This window comes from Hibiscus syriacus, unplaced genomic scaffold, assembly GCF_006381635.1.
Source record: "Hibiscus syriacus cultivar Baekdansim isolate YM2019G1 unplaced genomic scaffold, ASM638163v2 tig00111342_pilon, whole genome shotgun sequence".
Taxonomy (NCBI): Eukaryota; Viridiplantae; Streptophyta; class Magnoliopsida; order Malvales; family Malvaceae; genus Hibiscus; species Hibiscus syriacus.
In genome coordinates, this window is record NW_024063066.1 from 1,101,851 (window position 1) to 1,120,679 (window position 18,829).

Here is an 18,829-nt window from a genome sequence, read left to right on the forward strand (position 1 = left end):
CTGTCATAAGTCTTCAGCTAGTTCCCATGTTGCCTCGGACTCTGGTAGTCCTTTTCACTTGATTAAATACTCGGTACGCGGTGGGACTCCTCTCTTGCGGACCGTCATGCTTGTGAGCACCGTTTCCACCTCTTTGTCATAAGACTTGGTTACTATGGGAGGTGCTCGATGCGAATACCCTCGGCTTGGGTCTTCTTTGTCGGTATGATATGGCTTGAGCATACTTACATGGAAGACCGGATGAATCTTAAGTGTACTTGGCAAGTCTAAGCGATAAGACACTTTACCCACCTTGACAAGTACTTGGAACGGTCCCTCGTATCTACGTATTAGTCCTTTGTAAACGCTTCGAAGAGCTTTGAACTATTGTGGTAAAAGCTTCACAAGGACTAAGTCTCCAATAGAGAACTCTCGATGTCGCCTCTTCTCGTCCGCCCATTACTTCATCTTCTTCCGTGCTTTCTCCAAACATGCACGGGCGATGTCGGCGTTCTCCTCCCATGACTTAGCCATCTTGGCGGCCCCGGGACTCTTACCCTCGTCAAGTGGCATTGTCAGTGTGTGCGGCGTGAGCGGTTGTTGTCCGGTCGCAAGCTCAAACGGACTTTGACCTGTGGCTTCACTCCGCTGCAAGTTATAAGAGAATTGGGCGACGTCTAGCAATTTAGCCCAATCTCGCTAGTTAGCACTCACAAAGTGCCGCAAATAACACTCCAACAAAGCGTTCACCCGTTCGGTCTGCCCATCAGTTTAAGGATGAAAGCTTGTGGAGAAATTTAACTCGGTTCCAAGGAGCTTGAACAATTCCGTCCATAGGCGTTCGGTGAATCGAGGGTCTCGATCACTAATGATGCTCCTTGGTAAGCCCCAATGCTTCACGACATTCTTGAAGAATGCTCGCGCGGCCTCCTCCGCAGTGCAATCCTTGGGGCATGGTATGAAAGTCCCATACTTAGAAAATCGGTCCACGACGACCATGATCGAACCGTATCCCTCGGACTTGGGTAATTCACTAATGAAATCCAAGGTGATCGCATCCCAAGGTCTTTGGGGGACTGGTAAAGGTTCTAGTAATCCCACCGGTTGTCGGTTCTCCACTTTGTCTTGTTGGCACACAAGACAAGTCTTCACGTAAAACTCCACGCTATCCTTCATATGGGGCCAAAAGTATGCCGTCTCTAGCAATGCCATAGTGCGCTTTTGACCCGGATGACCAGCCCACTTGGTGTCGTGGCACTCTTTGATAAGATCTCGCCTTAAGTTGTCCCACTTTGGAACATAGATTTGCCGTCCCTTGTTGTAGAGTAGATTGTCCTCTACCCAAAACCCGTTGGGTTTTGCCATCGCTAGCCAGCTTTACTAATTCTCTTGCCATTGGATCTTGCTCAAGGCCCTCCTTGATGCGTTCCAACACGGTTCCCTTGGCTAGAGAGATCGCGGCGAGCTCCGCCTTTCGACTTAGGGCATCGGCTATAACGTTGGCTTTGCCCGGCTTGTATTCCAACGTGTAATCGAACTCGGCTAGGAAGTCTTGCCACCTAGCTTGTTTTGGTGATAGCTTCTTCTGGGTCTGAAAGTAACTCGTCGCCACATTGTCGGTCTTGATGGTGAAATGCGCGCCGAGTAAGTAATGTCTCCATACCCGCAAGCAATGGATGATGGTCGTCATCTCCTTTTTTTGTACCGTGTACTGCCTCTCGGTGTCATTTAGCTTGCGGCTCTCAAATGCTATCGGATGCCCATCTTGCATTAATACTCCCCCGATAGCGAAGTCAGATACATCGGTATGCACCTCGAACGGCATGGTAAAGTCGGGTAAGGCCAAGACAGGTTCTTGGCTAACTGATGCCTTCAGGTTCTTAAAGGCCTTCTGACATTGTTCGGACCACTCCCACGCCTTCCCCTTCTTGAGTAGGTCCGTCAATGGTGATGCTCGCGCCGAATAACCCTGTATAAACCGGCGATAATAATTTACTAGACCAAGAAAGGACCTCATCTTACTTACCTTGGTCGGCGGCTCCCACTCGGTTATGGCTTTGATTTTGATTCCGTCCATGAATAGCTTCTCATGGCCGATTACATGTCCAAGGAAGTGTACTTCCTCGGTGGCAAACGTGCACTTTTCCTTCTTGACGTACAGCTCGTTTTCTCGAAGTATCTTGAACACAATCCTCAAGTGGTCTACATGTTCCCCAATAGAGTTACTGTATACCACGATATCGTCCAAGTACACCACCATGAACTGGTCCAAGTATGGTTGGAAGAGCTTGTTCATGAGCGTGCAAAACGTTGCTGGTGCATTGGATAGGCCAAAGGGCATGACCAACCACTCATACGATCCGTATCGAGTAATGCATGCGGTCTTTGGCTCGTCACCTTCTGCAATTCGAACTTGGTAGTAGCCTTTTTGCAAGTCCATCTTCGTGTACACCTTGGCTCCTCCAAGTCTGTCAAATAAATCGGCAATCAAAGGGATTGGGTAGCGATTTTTAATGGTTACCTTATTAAGTGCCCGGTAATCGACACACATGCACAACGACCCATCGTGTTTCTTTTGGAAGAGTATCGGTGCGCCATACGGTGCCTTCGAAGGTCGAATCATTCCCATATCGACTAGCTCCTTGAGTTGCCTTCGAAGTTCCTCAAGTTCGGGTGGAGCCATTCGGTAGGGTGCCAAGGCTGGCGGCTTGGCACCGGGTTCCAACTCGATCTTGTGATCCACCTCACGCCTTGGGGGAAGTTTATTTGGTAACTCGGGTGGCATCACATCCTTGTTCTCCTCTAGGACTTCACGGATGATCAATGGTAGGTCATACATTTTCTCGATCTCGTCGTCTTCCTTTAGCATGGCCAAGTAAGTAATGTCCCCTTTCTTGATGCCTTTACCAAGTTGTATGGCCGAGAGTTGTGTGGAATCTCGACCTTGCTCTTTTGGTGCCTCGACCGTGGGGATCATGTAAGGAGACCCTTTCTCCAAGATACAAACAGAACTAAAGGAAGGTATAGGGATAGCGGTTACCTGTCGGAGAAAGTTTAACCCCAAAACAACCTTGAAGTCATCCATAGGAATGACAGAAAAGTTCACTTGGCCCTTCCAAGTGCCTGAGCGTAGCTCGACCCCTCGTGTCACGCCCTGGAGTGGTACCGCTTGTGTGTTTACCGTCTTGAGCCATCATGTGCTCCCAGTGTACTTTAGGCCCAAACGGTTGGCTTCGTCTTTAGACACGAAATTGTGGGTAGCTCCCGTGTCCACCATGGCTCTTGTCGGCTTCTTGTTGATCACCGCTTCCACATACATGAGCCCATTACTTGGTGTTGGTGTCAATGGCTTGGCCTTTAAGGCGTTTAGAACTTGGAGTGACCCCATCTCGGCTTGAGACTCTGTGTCTTGACGATCGACGATGGCAGACAATGAACCAAGTTTGGGACAGCTACTCATCGAATGCGACCCTTTACACAAGAAGCATTCTCCTTTGGGAACGAAGGCCTTTTTCTTCTCTTCATAGTCCCTTCGGCCCGGACGTCGATCACGATCTCCCTCTTTAGCTTGTGGCCTTCGGTGATCTCGGTCTCGGTTGCCTTGGTAATTCTCCTGTCGTTCTCCCCCACCTTTGGCTGGATACTTATCTTTATTTTTCGTCGCATTGGTGTGGGAGTAGGGTTGGAAGTCGATGAGTGACTCGGCGATGACAATGGCCTCATCAACCATTTTAATGTCTTGATGGTGCATCTCTTGCTTTGCCCATTCTTGTAGTCCGTCAATGAAGTAGAACAAGAGATCTTCTTCGGACATATTGGGAATTTGAAGCATAAGGGTTGTGAATTCTTTCACATAGTCCCGCATAATACCCTGTTGCTTCAACTCCCGCAATTTCTTGCGAGCCTCATAGACCACATTCTCGGGATAGAAGTGCTTCTTGAGTTCTTTCTTGAACTCATCCCATGTATCTAACCGACAAGCCCATCGCTCAATGTCGGCATGTTTCCTACACCGCCATAACATAGCAGTATCGGAAAGATATAAGGCAGCGGTCTTTACCTTGGCGGCCTCGTCGTTAAGGTCGATTCCCTCGAAGTATTGTTCCATCCGCCATAGGTAGTTTTTGACTTCCTTGGCGTCCCTTGCCCCGTTGAACCCTTGCGGCTTCGGGCACTCGACCCTCGGGTTGGAGATGGTGATGTTAGCAGTCCCGCTAACGGCGGCTCTCTTGCAGAGCGTCACGTCCTCCCGCATCCTCTCGATGCTTTCACGTAAGGATTGGATCATATATTCTAGCCGTATGAACCGAACTTCTACCTCATTGCTAGTCTCTTCGGCACTCCCCTTGAGCGCGTCAACTTGCTCCAAGACATGGTCCTCCAACGTCTTGAAGTCATGCTGGACTCTCTCCAGCCTCTCCCCGAATTCTGCCACCATCGGTTCTAGTGAGTTCCCCTCGCAGGCCTTACTCTGGTCCCTTTTCTTCTTCTGCTTGGTGGGTGCAGCTTCTCTCCCACGTTCCTCGGTAACAGTCGACTCGTTGGTGCTCTTCTTCGGGTTGGTGGGTGCAGTTTCTTTCCCACGTCCCTCGGTAGCAGTCGAATCGTTCGAGTTCCCGGCCATTCCTACAAGATACGTGCACGATATTGATGCTTTAACCGGATCTGATACCAACTGTCACAGACTTAATCGCTCAATAAGCCTCGTACGGCCTTAGCTCCTTTTCGCCCCTCGCGATAGCTAAGTCAGCCTCACTCGAACTCGTGCTAGTGAAATGATTGGTAAGGAGACAAAGAAGAAAGGAAAGAACTTAGAGAGAAAGCTTGTTGAATGCTTGAATGCTTACAACTCTTGGATGATTTACAAATGAGGATTCTACACCTATTTATAGCATCCCTCCTCCTCAATGGACGATGGAGATTGATTTGATTCTACGGTAGGGAGAGATTCTCTAGAATTCTCCATTATTTCCTACCTAACATGGAAGACTCTAGAATGCTTCTAGAATATGTACAAGTCTTGAGTGTTCTAGAATAATCTACACTATTCTATCAATCTCCAAGACCAAATGTGGCCCAACATAGCCCAAAGTGTGGGAAAAAGCCCAAGTTTGTGACATTAGGCTCCCAACGAGATGAGATTTTTCTTCAAACTGGGCACGTATCGGACATCCGTCAGAACTTTGGTTGATCCATCTTGATTCTTCAATCGAATTGAACCTATCCCAACAGTTTTACAGGCATTGTCATTGCCCATATAAACAACTCCTACATTTAGTTCTACTAAATCGGAGAACCACTCCCGATTAGGGGACATATGATAGGTGCAACCCGAATCTAATATACATTCATCTGAATGGAATGTTGTTGATGAAGCAACCAATGATATGTCAGAGTCATTTGCATCTTGCTCTGCAACACATGCATCTAGAGCAGCTTTTCATTTCTTCTTCAGCTTCGGACAATCTTTCTTCCAATGGCATTTCTCATGACAAAAGGCACATTCATCTTTTCCCAATCTGGACTTCGACTTTGATCTCCCTCTCCACTTTGGCTTTTGACTTTTCGAGCGACCTCTTGCCACCATGGCCTCCACTGCTTCGTACTTACTCTCCTTCTTGGTTTTCTTTCTAAGCTCATAACTATACAAAGCAGCAGTTACATCTTTAAGGGTAACATTATCCTTACCATGAAGTAGCGTTGTCTCAAGGTGCTCAAATTCATCTGGAAGAGATGACAACAACATCAAGGCCAAATCTTCATCTTTGAAGGTTTCATCCATGCCCAATAAGTCTGCCACTATCTCATTGAACGCAGTGATGTGTTCATTTATACTGGTGTCTGGTTGATAATCAAATCTAAACAATCTTTTCTTCATGTGGAGACGATTCTGAGAGCTTTTCTTTAGGAATTTTTCCTCCAATGCTTTCCACATCTTACTTGCAGAAATCTCGTTCTTGTAGCCATACTTATGCTCCCTGGAAAGACAAGATCGAATCGTGTTGCACGCCAAACGATTGATTGTTCTCCATTCTTTCTCCTCCATATATTCGGGCTTTTCTTCCTCAATGGCGATGTCTAGACCTTGTTGGAATAAAGCGTCTAACACCTTGCCTTGCCACATGCCAAAATGACCGGATCCATCGAACAACTCCACCGAGAAATTTGCATTTGACATCATCCTCTTCACTGGTCCGGATGAAGAACTTGATGTCTCAACTGATCCGTATTTTAGCATTTTAATTCCAACGAACAATATTCAATAGCACAAACTGTATCTTTTCAGCAACAGAACCACCAGGATAACCTCAATCGAAGCTCTGATACCAATTGTTGGGGAAATCGAGTAATTTCCCACACGAACGTAGTTTCAAAATTGACCTAAAATGTCAAGATCAAAACCACCAAAGGTTGCACAGCGGATAAACCTGTCAAACTATTGAATATTGAAACACAATGGAAAAAACCGAATAAAAACAATAAAGGAGAGAATACACCAAATTTACGAGGTTCGACGAGAATATCGTCTACTCCTCGGGCACCACACCGAATGATAACTTTACTATATCGCCAATATTACAACAAATGGAATTCTTTAGAATTCCCAAAGAATGAAGAATACAAGAGGAAGAGAGAACTTGTTTTTTGGGATGATTTCTAATTAAATACTTAGGTCTATTTATAGTTGAGTTTTAAGGAATAAACTTATAAATAACCTAATATTTTAGGGATTAAACATGAAAAATAAGTAGGCCACCTACCAAAGAATTTTCCAATGTATACAAGTTAGCCACCAAATATGAAATTCCCATATTCAAAGTTTGGCCACCAACCAAGATGAAATTTTCAATAAGTTGGCCACCAACCAAGATGAAATTTCCAACTTGCCAACTTAATTTCAAGCCAAATCTAACAGCCCCTATTTCCTGGAATAAGTGTTGTTCGTCAATTAGAATTGATCACTGATCTTATGGGGACACCTTCAGCTGAAACCATTTCTGCAGTACGGCATCTTGTTTTTGTGTGTGTGTGTTGTTTTCTTCGGGGACTACTTCGCTATTCTTCTCTGTTATTTGCTAGAGTGAATTGATGATATTTGTTTTACATGATTACAGGTTCGAAATGAAAAGGCAAGAAAATACTTGATGGAAATGCAGAAGAAACAGCCAGTTCCATTTGCAAAGAAGTTCCCCAATGCAGATCCGTTAGCATTGTGGCTTTTGATCCCAAGGACCGACCAACTGCCGAGCTGGTGTGTTTTCTTATCTTTTATGCCTTAATGAAGGGAGCTTTCTCGTGCTGTCGTGCATGTCTATGTTGTGCAAGTTCATCCTCTTTTAGGTTCATCATACTGTGATCTGAAACATTTCCATATTAATGTAACAGGCTTTAGCTGACCCTTACTTCAAAGGCTTGGCTAAAATCGAGAGGGAACCTTCTTGCCATCCAATCTCAAAGGTCGAGTTTGACTTCAGTTTGCGTATCTCGAGGAAAACAGTGGTAGAAGTGCCCCGGTTTTCCCTTTGGAGAGGAAGCATGCTTCTCTTCCAAGGTATTACATGTTTCAGACAATCCGGTTTCAAACGCATGAATATAGTCTGTTAGATATGTTAATTATGCTACTTCTAAAGCTGTTTTGAGATGGGGGCAAGGGAAATCATGGACTCATTTATGTTTCTCATTTTTCATGAATTTCCCACCAGCTAAATGACAGATGTATAAGATACCGCCTTTTCTCGCCCTCTCGAGATGAAAAATTATAACTTGTACTCTGTTTTATTGCAAGTCTACAGTTCATTAAAATACCATCCTTTCGTGCGAGAATCAACTGTTTAAAGACAAGGCTTCCAAAAAGGAAACAGATACCATTGCTGGTAATCCAAAGACCGCACGGCCTCCACTTAGGGTGCCAGTGCCAACGGGTAGGACTGATTCTGTTCTGCTTCTACCTAAGGTTTCTTCTACTCAAGCAACCGTTTTTGGTACTAAAAACTACCGAACCATTAGGTTTGTATACCTGTTTGTTCCACCAATTAGCTGATGTTGGAATTCTGTTCTCCTTCCGCTTTGTACAGCAAAACCAGGTAGAATTGTCGAATCTATCATACCATAATAGAATGGGAAAAAACGCTAAAGATGGTTTCGATGTGAAGATCCTTCACCGAAATGCAGTCCTTCCTCTGCAGACAATGTCCCCTCATTGTTACTTCCGGACCAGCACCACATTTCAAGAGAAATCCAGAATACAAGGCAATAGGAATCCACAGACCAGGCTGCAACCTCAGTATACCATGGTTGGCTAAACCAGCATGGGGAATGGTTTTCGAAGTTAACAGCCACCTCTATTACCAACCACAAAGATTTGGCATTGTTTTTTCTCTGTTATTCTCTCTGGTTCGAGACTCAGTGGACAGCCATAGTGACCAAGGTCAGCCTTTCTCAGTATTTCTTTTTTAATTTTTCTTTTCATATCTATTCTTTCATTTTCAAAGATTTAGCATTGTTTATTACATCAAGCTATAATCTTTTTTAATTTTAATATTGGAAACAGATCACTGTTTATGGCTTCAAGGACTTTGCTTTGCTTCAATCATGGAAAATTCTTCATACCCTTTTCTGCAGCCAAAGTTATCCTTTTTTCTAAAAGACCCATTAAAAGTTTCTTTTTTTCTTCCGTAAGTTGTAGCCTTAACACTCAGCCAATTGTTGAACCGAAATCTCAAACGGGTGGCACGCCGAATGTTGCTAAAATACTTAAAGAAAGAGTACTGCTTGAATCCATAACCAATGAAAATCTCAGGTTGGTTTGTTCAGACCATACTGCTGGTCCTCTCAAAGTTTACTGTGGTTTTGACCCAATTGCTGATAGCTTGCATTTGGGAAATCTTTTGGGTCTCATTGTACTTTCTTGGTTCCAAAGATGTGGTCACAAAGCTGTTTGATTTCCTTAAACAGGTCGGTCGATATGCTCGGGTGGGAAGTATGATGAGTAAGGAGAGTGTTAAGAAGAGGTTGGAATCCGAACAAGGGATGAGCTATACTGAGTTTACTTATCAGTTGTTGCAAGGTTATGATTTTCTATACCTTTTTGATAATGAAGGTGTGTATGTACAGATTGGTGGGAGTGATCAGTGGGGTAATATTACTGCTGGGACTGAGTTGATAAGGAAGATTTTACAAGCTGAAGGAGCTTATGGCTTGACATTTCCTCTTTTATTGAAGAGGGATGGTACCAAGTTTGGAAAATCAGAAGATGGTGCGATTTGGCTTTCGCCTTCTATGTTGTCTCCATATAAGTTTTACGAGTATTTCTTCTCTGTTCCGGATGCAGATGTGGTGAGGTTTCTCAGAATTCTTACATTCTTGGATATGAAAGAGATAAATGAGCTGGAAAGGGCAATGAAAAATCCCGGTTATGCGCCCAATGCCGCCCAGCGGAAGCTAGCTGAAGAAGTCGCTCGTTTTGTTCATGGCGAAGATGGTTTAAGCGAGGCTAGTAAGGCAACTGAAGCATTGAGACCCGGATCAGAGACGAAATTGGATTGGAAAACCATTGAAGGGATCGCCGAGGATGTTCCATCTTGCTCCTTGCCTTACTCCGAAGTGTTTGAATCTTCTGATCGTTGATCTTTGTGTTTCATCTGGTTTGTTCGGGAGCAAATCTGCTGCTCGTCGTCTATTGAGGCAAGGGGGGCTACTTGAACAACAAAAGAGTGGATAATGAAAGTAAAAGAATAGAGGCCGAAGACATTGTAGATGGCAAAGTGCTTCTTCTATCTGCAGGCAAGAAGAACAAGGTGGTTGTTAGAATCTGTTGATTCCTTGCAAGAGTGCCTGATTATTCAATGAGAAACTGTTTCGAATTAATGGTATATGAGCAAAAGAAAGGTAATGTTTTCTTGTTAATTGTTATAGTTGCAGAAGTTCCTGCTGTTGTTATTATTTGTTTATATTGTTTTTCTTCTTTGTGTTGTTTGCAAATCCATATCCTTTGAATTATATGGATGAACAAGGAATAAATATCTTAATTGCATTCATATTTTGATCTTCCGATGAAAGATGAACCAATTTAAAACTTCGGGGATAAAATTGAAATATTCTAAATTTTAGAGTCCAATTTAAAATGAAAGTCATTGTTTGAGGATGTATGATTCAATGCATTAGTAGAGACTTGATCCATAACTACTAGAAAATTGGCTGATTTAATCCTCAATCCTGTTGAATTTTAAAGGTATCAACATAAGCTTTCCCCTGAAGCCTACGAGAGAACAAGCCTTTGTAGAATTCTTGAACTTTCACCCTCATAAACTTAGCTGGCGATTGTTCTGAGATCAAGCTCGGTGCAGGGCCGAATTCGCCGTCTAATCCCAGCCCGAAGAACGTCGCGAACGAGAGCCGTTCCTTTACCGGGTGCACCATCCCACGATGCTCGATGCTATGGTACCGTCCATTCGATATGATCTCCAAAATGTAGCCGACGTTGATAATGAAAGCATTCGGGAGGGGTTGAACTTGAACCCACTTCCCGTCTTTCCTTATCTCGAGACCATCGATGTCGTTGAGTTGAAGCAAAATGGTGATGAGCGTGGGGTCCGAGTGAGGAGTGAGTCCCATGACCTGGTCGGATAGTTCACATGGCGGGTAACAGTTGATCCTAATCGTTTGCCTTCCCTCTCCGACGAGCTCCGTCATTTCCTCGGCTTTCATGTGCAGGCCTTCTGCTATCTTTTCTAACATGCCCGTCGATAGATTGTTTAACTCGGACGTGTAACGCTCCATCGATTCACTATATCAAAAACAAAAATAGCAAATTAAGTAGTTTCAGGGTTAAGACCAACTAGCCAAAATGCTTCACAAAACCATGTGGATATTAGACTTCAAAAACTCATGTTACGCATAAGGATGGGTATTTCACTTGGACCCAATAAGAATTGATCTAATCCGATTTGATCAGATTATCTTTTTATTTTAAAAGTTCGGTTTTGCATCAAAATTTTTCATCCTAAACTCAAATTATACTTGATCCGACCCATTCTTAAAAAAAATTGACTTGACATAATATTATAAGGGTATGGTACACAAATGATCCCCGACTATAGGGTATTATTTTATTAAGTCCCTTGACAATTAAAAGTTACAAAATGTTTCTTCAACTATAGAATGTTGCTTTATTGAGTCTCTCAACTATTTTTAAGTTATAAAATAGTCATCCGATTATTCATTATGTCACAAGCTCATCCTTTTATGTTAAGAAATTGGCGATCGTCTAAGTTGGATATTAACCTAATGATTGAGATATATGATAGTCATTTGAGATTCTAGGATCAAATTTTATCATATCACAATAAGCATGTTAACATTCAGATTAGAATATCGCCCTTTTTTAACAGAAAATGATGAGTTTGGAACATAATGAATAGTCGGGTGATCATTTTGTAACTTTTTAATAGTTGAGGGACTTAACAAGGCAACACTCTTTAGTCAAATGACTATTTTTTAACTTTTAATAGTCGAAGGACTTAATAAAGCAATATCCTATAATTAGGGGATCATTGTATACTTTACCCATATTATAATAATCTTTTATACCCATATTATAATTATCTTTTTATATATTTATAGATAATTTTAATAATATATCTTTCTATTTTATTTTTCTTCGATTAGGTCTTTATTTTATGTACTACAAGTATATCGGTTTCCTATCAGGTGAGATCGTTTTAAACTCGAGTAGGATTAAGTGCTAATGGTTGGTTTCAGGAATAGATTCGAGTCGGATTAAGTACCAAAAACTTGATCCAACCTAATAAGACCATCTCTAGTTGTGTTGTGTTTTAGTTATAATGTTGGGAGTGTACCTCAAAGGAGAAGGGGGGCTCGGGATCAAGCGAGGGTTTCTCAGACGGAGAGGTCGCCCCAATCAAGCTTCTGATTATCGGACACAACAAAAGCTTGTCCGAATCCCTCGGCGTTTCCAGGTGACTTCCACCACTTCTTCTTCTCCTCAATCGGAAGCTTGAAGAACTCATCGATCTCCGCCTTGATATTCCCCAACAGAGTCGAGTCAAATCCATGGTTTACCAGCTGCACGCCAATTCATTCAACAAAAATCAAAACCGACAAAGACAACAACATCAGTATACTTCGAGCACACAAGGCCAGGATCGAGGCAAGAATCCCCATTCTTTTCAAGCGAAATCAAGCTTTTCGACTTCGGGATTGTTTGGTCCACCAGAAACCAACTTCTGCATGTCTATGGCTGGGATTTCCAGAACGTGATCGCCATTAGGAACCACTGCTTTTTCGATGTCCGATCGAAGGTATCTACTGGGGATGGAGGTCGATAATTCTTTAGACAGCTCTACAACACTTGGAACCAGCAAAGAACTAACCTCAAGCGATGCCTTCGATGCCATGTCTGTCTTTTCCAAAGGGATAAAACAATGTTTTTCTTAATGCTGATAATTCACAAGTAGCAAAAGCTGTGATTTCAGTTCAATTTGATTGTCGTATATATATATATATATTTATACATATATATATATATATAGAGAGAGAGAGAGAGAATTTTCCACTTGCTTTCTTTCCTACGTAATCCTTCTGAATGTTCATTGATCAATTGAATTATAAAAAAAAAAAAACTAGGAAACATTTTTCCTCTTCAATTCAAACTGAATTGCATGAGAAAACTCCACCAATGTTGCAGGTTGCAGGTTGAAATATTAATAACATATTCATCTAGTAGCTATTTTTCTAGGGATATAATCAAGGATGACAACCGTCGGGTTAGGGTCGAGTTTTTGATCAACCTAACTTGATCCGAAAAGATGTATTATCCACTTGAAATTGATCCGATTGGAAAAATTATGTATCCTCCATCTGACCCGACTCACAAAATATATATTTTTCATTCGACTCCGACCCAACCGAACTTTTTAGAGTATAAATTCGATCTAACCCGATATAAAATAAAGACTTCATTAAAAAATAATAGTTTTTTAAAAATATATTATTATCTCCGGGTCGGGTCGATTAAAAGTTTTTTCATATTCCACCCGAACCCAACCTTACCCAACCTCACTCTTAAAAAAACTGATTCAATCCAATCCAATCCAACTCACACCCAGCATTTAAAAAAAATTAATTCTATCGAATTGAATCAAAATCCATCAGTTTCAGATTAAATTATAATTCCCTAATTATAATTCCAAATTTCCACATGTAAAGTTTGTGGGAAATGATCACGTGCGGCAGCCTTAATATACGGTTAAAAAAGGCGCTACCGATTTTATTATTATTTAAATAACAAAACCGATAAAAAATTATCAGAAACATTATTATTTCTACTGATTTTGTTATTATTAGGTATTTTAACGTTTTTATTATTATTGACGGTCAAATTATTAATTTAATATTTTAAAAAATAAAAAGGCACCAAAGAGCTATGTACTTTTAAGAAAAATTAATGCATCAATCATATTATTTTTTTCTCTTAGTATGACCCTTCAACTCAAAAATTATATCCCTTGTATTTGACAAACGATTTTCATCATTTGACCGTTACAGTATTGACGTAGCAGTTCACGATGCTAATGTAGTGGTCCATGATACTGATGTAGTAATTTATCTGTCATGTTTAACTTATCAATTTAGTTTATATGTCATGTTATTAATCACTGCGGACTATCACATCATTACCATAGACCATCACATTAACATCGTGGATCGTCACGTCAACACAATAACCTTCAAACGACGAAAAAATTGGTCAAAATATCTTATTTTTTGTGTTAGAGAATTATATTAAAAAAAATAAAAGAAGTCACATATATTAATTTAAAAAATACATACCTCTTATCCCATTTCGCTAAAATACAATAATTCATTCAATCAACATTTTAATTTGTTATATTTTAGTTATTGGTTTTTATTGATCTGCGATAATTCACTTTATATTCAATTTTATTTGACAAATCAAATTGATTAAATCATCCATTTTTAAATTTAATGGATCGATCTAATACATTTTTTTGGGAAAAATACACAAATGGTCCTCATCTATAAGATATTACTTTGATGAATCTATCGACTATTAAAAGTTATGAATTGGTCTTTCGACTATAGGATATTACTTTATTGAGTCCCTCAACTATTAAAATTTACAAAATAATTACTCGACTATTAATATATTCCAAACTCGTCATTTTTGTTAAAAAATTGATAGTAGTTTGATTTGGACTTTAACCTGCTGACTGAGATATGATAAAATCTGATCCCATAATCTCAAAGGATCACTATATATCATTCAGCATCTTAACATCTAGCTCAAATGACCGTCATTTTTTAACGGAAAAGGATGCGATTGGAATGTATGAATAGTCAGACGATTATTTTGTAACTTTGAATAGTTGAGAGGCTCAACAAAGCAACACCCTATAATCGAATCGAATGACTTGACAAAACAACATCCTATAATTGAGGGACTATTTGTATACTTTATTCTTTTTTTTTTAATCATCAATCGAATACAATTTTGATAACCGAATAAAATCTTATACCATATAACTAAGCTTATTACAGACCGATGTCAAGGTTATCATCTAAAGCTTCTATATATAAATAATTTATTTTATAAAAAATTAATCTTAATTAGTCAAAACAATTTGAAAAACTTCTTCAAATTAGTCAAGAATTACAATTAAAAAAAATATTCATTGCAAGCAGAAAGTTGACCAAAACCCAATTAAAGAAAATAAATCTTCATAAACATGAAAAAAATATAAATTTATTTGAAAAAAAGAAAGGAATTCTTTGTCCAAATTCAAGCATTATTTAGTGTCTCGAATTAATTTCTAATTAAGTCCACAATTAACAGCCGACAGCACCGTCATCATCATCAACAGCGTGTTGGCCAGCTCTCAAATCCTGTACTTTTTCCATTCCACAACGACCCTTATACTTTATTGTCCACACAAGAAGCATGACAGCAGTGTCATATATCAACTCTCAAGGGTGTTTTTGGCATGTACAATAAATTTCCATGGCTCGTCTTTTAACTGTTATTTAGAGCTATATATAGCTTATACGTATACGCGGAGTCTCTGCAATTTCCCTCTACTTCAGAGCTGTTCTCCTTTCTCCTCTGAAACGCCGCTCTAGATTTCTGCTTGTCTTTCTCCATCTGGAGTTTGATTGATTTATCTTGATTTGTAAGTCAAACTCTTCTCTCTCTCTCTCTCTCTCTTGTTTATGTTTTTCAGTGTGATTTGGTAGAAGATCGAATGTGATCGATTATTGTTTGCGTTTCTTTTCAGAAATTTGGTGTTTTTTTAACCGATCCAGGCCATTTTAGGATCTGGGTATCTCTTAATTTTCTTAGATCTGTTCCGAAATGTGAGAAAATTCCATGTCTTGTTTGCTATTTTAGCTGTTACTCTGGCTGTTTTTTTTTTTTTGCTTATTAATTGGATCCGGGTCTCTTTCTGCTAATATATGAATGAAATGGGATTTAAAGGATCTGTTTTTTTTTTATATTTGATCTGGAAATTGAGGTGGATCTTGTTGCTGAAGTAACTATATTATGGATCATTTCCTTCTTTGCTTTTAGCTACGAGTGCAAACATTGACTCTAGGATAAAACAGTGAAATGGAAGCTTTAGATAGTTTGTTGTTCAAGTTTAATTTGATGAGCCAAAGCTAATTAAAAGAACAAAGATAACGTGAATTGGTTGCATTGAATGGCCCGATCCACCTATTTTGCCGTCAGATCTGGTGGAATATTCTTTAAAGATGGAATTTTGTTAACTCGTCTTGGTGGTGATTTACTGTTTGTTTTTGTCTTTATTTGCTTTTGTAATTTTACTTGATCATACTAGGTTTGGTCCCTGATTCTATGTTTACATTTTGATGTATTTGTTTATTCAATTTGGTGCTGATTTTCTTTTGATTTTTTTTCATACTTCTGAAGTTAGCTTGTCCTTTCTTATTTTTGCAGAATTGGTTCCGCAATGGCTAATTATACCCCAAAGAACATCCTCATAACTGGGGCTGCAGGGTTTATTGCCTCACATGTCGCTAATCGGCTCATACGAAGCTACCCAGACTACAAGATTGTTGTGCTTGACAAGCTTGATTACTGCTCCAACCTGAAAAACCTCCTTCCCTCCAAGTCGTCTCCAAACTTTAAGTTTGTGAAGGGGGATATCGGCAGTGCTGACCTTGTCAACTACCTCCTCATCACCGAGTCTATTGATACAATTATGCATTTTGCAGCCCAAACTCACGTCGATAACTCATTTGGAAACAGCTTTGAGTTTACCAAGAACAATATTTATGGAACTCATGTCCTGCTTGAAGCTTGCAAAGTCACTGGCCAAATCAGGAGGTTCATCCATGTCAGCACAGATGAGGTTTACGGGGAGACAGAAGAGGATGCTGTTGTAGGAAACCATGAAGCTTCCCAACTTCTGCCAACAAATCCATACTCTGCAACAAAAGCTGGTGCTGAAATGCTTGTCATGGCATATGGTAGGTCGTATGGATTACCCGTGATTACAACCCGTGGAAACAATGTTTATGGTCCCAACCAGTTCCCTGAAAAGTTAATTCCGAAGTTTATCCTCTTGGCAATGAGGGGGAAGACTCTTCCGATTCACGGGGATGGTTCTAATGTGAGGAGTTACTTATACTGTGAGGATGTGGCTGAAGCATTTGAAGTTATTCTTCACAAGGGTGAAGTTGGCCATGTTTATAATATTGGAACAAAGAGGGAGAGGAGAGTGATTGATGTAGCCAAAGATATATGCAAACTTTTTTCAATGGATCCAGAGACTAGCATCAAGTTCGTTGAAAACAGACCATTCAATGACCAAAGGTATTTTCTTGATGATCAGAAACTGAAGAACTTGGGTTGGTCTGAGCGAACTGTATGGGAAGATGGATTGAAGAAGACCATAGAATGGTATACTCAGAATCCAGATTGGTGGGGCGATGTGTCCGGTGCTCTGCTTCCACACCCAAGAATGCTGATGATGCCTGGTGGGAGACACTTTGATTGTGAAGAGGAAAAAGATTCATCATATGTAACTGGTTCTACTCAGACCCAGATGGTGGTTCCAATCCTCAAAACTAGTAGCTCGCCCCAGAAACCAGCCTTGAAGTTCTTGATCTATGGCCGGACTGGCTGGATTGGAGGACTTCTTGGTCAGTTATGTGAGAAACAAGGTATTCCCTTTGAATATGGAAGAGGGCGCTTGGAAGATCGTTCATCACTTATGGCAGATATTCAGAATATAAAGCCAACCCATGTTTTTAATGCTGCTGGTGTGACTGGTAGGCCCAATGTTGATTGGTGTGAATCTCACAAAACCGAAACAATCCGCACCAATGTGGCTGGAACCTTGACCTTGGCAGACGTTTGCAGAGAACATGGACTTTTGATGATGAATTTTGCTACTGGGTGTATATTCGAGTATGATGCAGTACATCCTGAGGGCTCTGGCATTGGGTATAAAGAGGAAGACAAACCCAATTTCACTGGTTCTTTCTATTCAAAGACCAAGGCTATGGTAACCATGTTGTCTATCTTTAATCTTTTTCATTTTGGCTGTTGGTTTATGTCTTAAGATCACATAAACATCCTCCATTTTTTTAGGTTGAAGAGCTGTTGAAAGAATACAACAATGTCTGCACCCTCAGAGTTCGAATGCCGATCTCATCTGACCTAAACAACCCTCGCAACTTTATCACCAAGATTGCACGCTACAACAAGGTGGTCAACATTCCAAACAGCATGACAGTATTGGATGAACTTCTGCCCATTTCCATCGAGATGGCTAAAAGGAACTTGAAGGGTATCTGGAACTTCACGAACCCGGGGGTCGTGAGCCACAACGAGATCCTGGAGATGTACAAGGCTTACATTGACCCCAAGTTTCAGTGGGTGAACTTCACATTGGAAGAACAAGCCAAGGTGATAGTTGCCCCTCGAAGCAACAATGAGATGGACGCATCTAAGCTGAAGAAAGAGTTCCCCGATATGCTATCTATCAAGGAATCACTGGCTAAGTATGTCTTTGAACCCAACAAGAGAACCTGAGCCTATTAAAAGCAGGTTTATGGTTTAGAACCAAGTATCGTCCTTTGCTTGCTTTTGCATTTAGTTATTTCCAGGAAGATCTTGTCAGTTTCATTCATTTGCTGAAGTTGTCTTCTACCACATTTAATTCTACTACAAACTATAAGGTATTACAATTAGATATTTCATTATTCATCCCTACTATAGCAGCTGGCATCCTAGTATGCTTTGAATTCCATTTTTTCTTCCAAGAAACCTTCTATAGGAACTTCTACAATTTGTCATCTGGAGGGTTTACAGGTGTATTATTTTGGTATTACATTAGTTGAATATTATGACTTTCGGCACTCATGTTCAAATGAGTGGATTATTTATGAATTTGTTGTCTTTTGTGCTATTATTACGAAATGATAGATAAAAAGGAATATATGTGATTGAGCCCATTGTGAGCGTCCCCGGCTGTTTCCAGGCTTTCAAAAGCTTCAAAAGAGCCATATTTGATTCGTATATTGTTCTTTCATACATTATTACTCGATGATATTTTGGACCACTACATTGATGATGTTCCATTTTCTCTTTCATGGGGTTTCTATTTATTACCACAGAAGTTGCCAAGGAACAAAAAGGGAAGTTAAGATTTGATCTTTAAATTGGAAAAAATAATTGAATTTTACACCATTTTAAGATTTAAGTATTCTGTAGTGAAGGACATTCTCTCTTCAAAGAACTAAAACATTTTATCATGTCTTTAAAAGTAAAAAAACAACCATTAAT

The 18,829-nt window shown here is 40.3% G+C and overlaps 2 protein-coding genes and 1 pseudogene across 5 annotated transcripts; 2 read left to right on the top strand and 1 right to left on the bottom strand.

Moving 5' to 3' along the window:
• The first annotated feature begins 3,499 nt into the window (after positions 1-3,499).
• On the top strand, positions 3,500-18,342 carry LOC120159226 (trifunctional UDP-glucose 4,6-dehydratase/UDP-4-keto-6-deoxy-D-glucose 3,5-epimerase/UDP-4-keto-L-rhamnose-reductase RHM1). Of its 4 annotated transcripts, none has more exons than XM_039169863.1 (4): positions 3,500-3,505; positions 8,660-8,661; positions 15,974-17,546; positions 17,633-18,076. In XM_039169863.1, exons 3-4 carry the CDS (start codon positions 15,987-15,989, stop codon positions 18,074-18,076), a joined length of 2,004 nt encoding a protein of 667 aa, XP_039025794.1. In that variant the 5' UTR covers positions 3,500-3,505; positions 8,660-8,661; positions 15,974-15,986. The 4 variants fall into 4 exon arrangements, with proteins under 4 accessions (XP_039025794.1, XP_039025795.1, XP_039025793.1 ...); XM_039169864.1 differs by lacking the exon at positions 8,660-8,661 and adding an exon at positions 7,611-7,614 and having other exon boundaries at positions 3,501-3,505; positions 15,976-17,546; XM_039169862.1 differs by lacking the exons at positions 3,500-3,505; positions 8,660-8,661 and adding an exon at positions 15,063-15,188.
• LOC120159208 (tyrosine--tRNA ligase-like) lies at positions 6,950-9,860 on the top strand. The gene is given in 9 exon segments (XM_039169847.1): positions 6,950-7,000; positions 7,095-7,235; positions 7,366-7,531; positions 7,842-7,933; positions 8,055-8,273; positions 8,679-8,918; positions 8,920-9,597; positions 9,599-9,672; positions 9,674-9,860. Coding segments are annotated over 9 exon segments (1,785 nt in total). The 3' UTR covers positions 9,798-9,860.
• On the bottom strand, positions 11,893-12,422 carry LOC120159209 (annotated as a pseudogene).
• Positions 18,343-18,829: the final 487 nt, after the last annotated feature.

What these genes read in the sequence shown, in the direction of transcription:
- LOC120159226 (XM_039169863.1), top strand. Translation starts at nt 15,987, where the DNA reads ATGGCTAATTATACCCCAAAGAACATCCTCATAACTGGGGCTGCAGGG. An exon ending in ATTCAAAGACCAAGGCTATG is followed by an intron (nt 17,547 to 17,632) that starts GTAACCATGTTG and finishes CCATTTTTTTAG; the next exon opens with GTTGAAGAGCTGTTGAAAGA.